This window comes from Lottia gigantea (genome assembly GCF_000327385.1).
Source record: "Lottia gigantea unplaced genomic scaffold LOTGIsca_17430, whole genome shotgun sequence".
Lineage (NCBI taxonomy): Eukaryota > Metazoa > Mollusca > Gastropoda > Lottiidae > Lottia > Lottia gigantea.
The window spans coordinates 1-1023 of NW_008708212.1; the positions used below are offsets into that span (position 1 = coordinate 1).

Sequence of the window (1023 nt, forward strand, 5' to 3'; positions counted from 1 at the left end):
CAGTTTGGATTCTTCAGTCAGAGTTGTTTGACCAGAATAATTTTGATTCTAATGATATGATCTATAATTATAAGGATGATCATTAGTGACAGTGCGAGATAGTTGGCGAATAGGACCAATATTACTACTCGCTTTATGGTTAATAATGCGGTTAACTGAGTATGATTTGACTCCACCGATACCATTATAATAATCATGATCATGCTCACTTTGCTGAGTGCGATTTGAACTTGCAATATAGTTTGAGAAGTTGTTTGAGTGACCATGACCTGAGCTGGCATGATTAGGATTAAATTGATAGTTATAATCTTTAAACCATGGGCCAGAATCATTGTGGTTAAAGCCAGAATCATTGTGGTTAAAGCCAGAATCATTGTGGTTAAAGCCAAAATCAGTGTGGTTAAAGCCAGAATCACTGTGATTAAAGCCAGAATCAGTGTGCTTAAAGACAGCATCACTGTGGTTAAAGCCATAACCATAGCCATAATCTAAGCCATTCAGATCATAGCTAGAGTCATATCTATTTTGTCCAGAGTCTACTGTTCTAGATCTCATATGACATTTGTTATTGGAATTGTAAAATGGATCATCATTTTTGCTTTTGAAACCGTTATCAAAACTATAACTTCTCGCATGTAGGTTATGCTCTGAGGAACTTTTAAAATTAACTGTAATGGATATCTCATCATTTTTAACTAATGAATTGAAATCAAAATTCCAAGACTTAGCTATGTGAGTCAAAATTAAATTTGTTATACGTCTATGAGCAGTGTTATCCCAATGTATACCATCAGTTGCCCTTCTGTTTAACTGGGTACGTAAATGAAAGTGCAAATCTAGGACATCAAATTTGTGATAAGCCACAATCTCTCTGGCATAATAATTAGCTTCAATAATGTCTAGACGTAAAGTACCATTTCGGAATTCCACTTCTGGAATCAGAAATCCACCTCTGGCATTCCTGGAAATTGGTAACGTACAGTTCCAGACAAATAAACAATGTGGCGGCAGTGTCTCTTTAAA

At 35.5% G+C, this 1023-nt stretch overlaps 1 protein-coding gene across 1 annotated transcript; it reads right to left on the reverse strand.

Annotated features, from left to right (window-relative positions):
• Positions 1-48: 48 nt before the first annotated feature.
• On the reverse strand, positions 49-961 carry LOTGIDRAFT_177076 (hypothetical protein; the record flags this gene model as incomplete). Its single annotated transcript, XM_009051925.1, has 1 exon — positions 49-961. A coding segment is annotated over one exon (913 nt), but the record flags the coding sequence as incomplete, so codon positions are not given.
• Positions 962-1023: the final 62 nt, after the last annotated feature.